The sequence below is a fragment of the Mandrillus leucophaeus genome, unplaced genomic scaffold (genome assembly GCF_000951045.1).
Source record: "Mandrillus leucophaeus isolate KB7577 unplaced genomic scaffold, Mleu.le_1.0 Scaffold165, whole genome shotgun sequence".
In the NCBI taxonomy this organism is placed as follows: Eukaryota; Metazoa; Chordata; class Mammalia; order Primates; family Cercopithecidae; genus Mandrillus; species Mandrillus leucophaeus.
In genome coordinates this window covers 3213796-3216768 of record NW_012101643.1, presented here as the reverse complement: position 1 = coordinate 3216768, position 2973 = coordinate 3213796, and the positions used below count along the sequence as shown (strand labels likewise).

Here is a 2973-nt window from a genome sequence, read left to right as displayed (position 1 = left end):
CCGCAACGACTCGCTGCCGCCCACGCTGACCCCGGCCGTGCCCCCCTACGTGAAGCTCGGCCTCACAGTGGTCTACACCGTGTTCTACGCGCTGCTCTTCGTGTTCATCTACGTGCAGCTCTGGCTGGTGCTGCGCTACCGTCACAAGCGGCTCAGCTACCAGAGCGTCTTCCTCTTCCTCTGCCTCTTCTGGGCCTCCCTGCGGACCGTCCTCTTCTCCTTCTACTTCAAAGACTTCGTGGCGGCCAATTCGCTCAGCCCCTTCGTCTTCTGGCTGCTCTACTGCTTCCCCGTGTGCCTGCAGTTCTTCACCCTCACGCTGATGAACTTGTACTTCACGCAGGTGAGTCTCAGAGAGGCTCCGCTCACCTGGCGGAGTGGTCCCCGCGGGGCGCCGGAGGCAGGGGCGATGGCCTGCGGGGGCGGGTCCGGCCCTAGGGCTGAGAATGTAGGGAGAAGGCGCCGGCTCTGGGGTAGTCCGAACCCTGTCCTGCTTGCCGGCATTTCTCCTAGGAAACTCCCTGCCATTCCCAAAAGGGGCGAGGAGAAGGAAGGGTAGGGCTGGGGGCCGCCGGTCACTCGCTGCCCCTGGCTCCACATCGTTTGGTGGGTTCGGGGCGCTTCTCCGTGCAAAGCGCTAAGCAACAGCGCCTGCACACGCCAGTTAGTACGGATGGAAGGTGTGCCCCCAAGGGAGGCCTGAACTCTAGAATTTGCCCTCCCTCCCAAGGCACCTAACTACTGTCCTGGAAAGGTCCTCGGCACGTTAGCTTCCAGATTTGGGCCCTACACTGCTGTTTTGAGCGCTGGCAGGGTGGGACCGTGCTGGTTTTGATGAGATGTTTTGAACCTCCGGCTTAGGAGCTCTACTGAACTGCGGCTTACTAACTCATTCCACCAGATTGCTAAACGGCAGGCTGGGGTAACACCCAGCTTCCGAGCTGCTGCCGCTCATCAGACTTGCTGTCTGAGCTCATCTGAGAGGCCCCAAGAAAAGGCCATAAAAGTTGACTGGGGATCTTTTACAGCCACACAAAAATCATTTTATGGGGCATATTATTCAATAAGCTAATCGGAGAGTACGTGAATTAACGTGGCTGCTGCTTTACTGGTGATGATTGACTTAATTGAGAGTGCAGTAATTGTTGAGCACTTTGCAAATACTTTGTAAAGCATTGCACAAAGGTTTAATAACGCGGTGCGCAGTCATCATGGGCATCATCATTTCTGGTTCCCATTAGTTTTCCAAGTACTAAGGTGTCCAGTGAAACTGGACTCTGCCGAAGGGGAAGGCGCCCACAGTGTCACCTGGCGAGGGTAATTTAAGAACTGTCGGATGGGCAGAGACCCTGTGCAAGCGGGCATCTCTTTCCTTTTAAGTGTCTTTTTTTTTTTTTTTTTTGAGAAAAAGTCACTTATTTTTAAAAAGAGGCCATATGCGGTGGCTCACGCCTGTGATCCCAGCATTGTGGAGGCGGAGGCAGGAGGATCGCTTGTGCCCCTGAGTTGAAGACCAGCCTGGGCAACATGGCGAAACTTCCTCTCTACAAAATGTACGAAAATTAGCTGGGTGTGGTAGTGCCTGCCTGTAGTTCCAGCTACTCAGGAGGCTGAGGTGGGAGGCCGAGCCCGGGAGGTGGAGGTTGCAGTGAGCGGAGACTGAACCACTGCACTCCAGCCTGGGTGACAGAGCCAGACCCTGTCTCAAAAAAAAAAAAAAAAGGTAGGAAAAGGATTGCTCTGGTACCCTGGAAGCCACTGACTGAAAATTTCAAAGAAATACTTTTGGTTAAAAAATAGCGTATGTGATATTTAGTAGATATTACAATCTTTTAAAAATGGGTCTACGCTGACAGACTTCTTATAAGTCCAGCGTATCAGCATATTTTCCAGTCGGAGAGTAATGTGTATTGTCTGTCCAAGTACTACCTTTAAACCAGCAAACCAGTTCAGGCAGTCAGCTGCATTGCATAGACACTTGGGCTTTGTAATTGAAATGGGGTGGTTCCAGCAAGATGCAAAAGACAGGTGAGGTGATGTTACCTCAAGAGCTGTGGCAATGGTGGTATGGCACATTGAGCTCTTTATATTTGTCCCCTTTTGGGGGGCAGTGGGGGAAGAGGAAAATGCAGGGAACTGCCACAGCTCTCTGGTAATCACATGCAAATTCTGAACTTAGAGCCGGATTAGGGGCCGGGCTGCACATTTTCTGCACTGTCTGCTGGTTGGTGAGTAAATGCTGAGCAAGGGAAAAAGTGACCAGGCAGACAGAGCCACTCCGGCCCGGGGGCCCAAAGTGACGGCCCTGTCTTCTTTGTATCTCCCAGGTCTGTGGGCACCACAGCAAAGAGCATTTCCCCTGAGGGCACAGGGTGGCTGGCTGGAGAAGGTGGCACGTCTCCCTCTCTGAGTGCTGGCATTTCAGAGCCTGGCAGAACAAAGCTATTTCTGGCTTACTGACAAAACTGTGATACTTCTGGGGAGTTATAAAGTGGTCGGCCTTTTGTCGCCAACCCAGCTCTGCCTCCCATCTCCTCCTCTCCCCCTCACCCCCTCTTTCTCTTACACAAACCATTGGAATTACCTAAAGTGGGGGGCTTTAAGAATGACTATTGCTTGGGCCTCCATCTCAGACCAAGTAAATGCGATTTTGGAGAAGGGGCTAACAGCTAACAATTCAGAAGTAAGTTTAAGAAAGCATACTTTTGATCTCGGCTCACTGCAACCTCCGTCTCCTAGGTTCAAGGGATTCTCCTACCTCAGCCTCCCAAGTAGCTGGGACTACAGGTGTGCACCACCATGCCCAGCTAATTTTTGTATTTTTAGTAGAGACAGGTTTTCACCGTGTTGGGCAGGATGGTCTCGATCTCTTGACCTTGTGACCTCATCTGTCCACCTCAGACTCCCAAAATGCTGGGATTACAGGTATGAGCCACCGCACCTGGCAAAGAAAGCACACTTCTAAGCAATTGG

General features: G+C 52.2%; 1 protein-coding gene across 1 annotated transcript in view; it reads left to right on the top strand.

Moving 5' to 3' along the window:
- Nucleotide 1: 1 nt before the first annotated feature.
- The window catches only part of GPR137B (G protein-coupled receptor 137B), a gene marked incomplete at its 5' end in the record, with an annotated part of 84468 nt that continues 81496 nt past the window's right edge, over nucleotides 2-2973 (top strand). The window contains one exon of the mRNA XM_011976392.1: nucleotides 2-343. Coding sequence (XP_011831782.1) covers nucleotides 2-343 — 342 coding nt within the window. The remainder of the gene's footprint in view (nucleotides 344-2973) is intronic.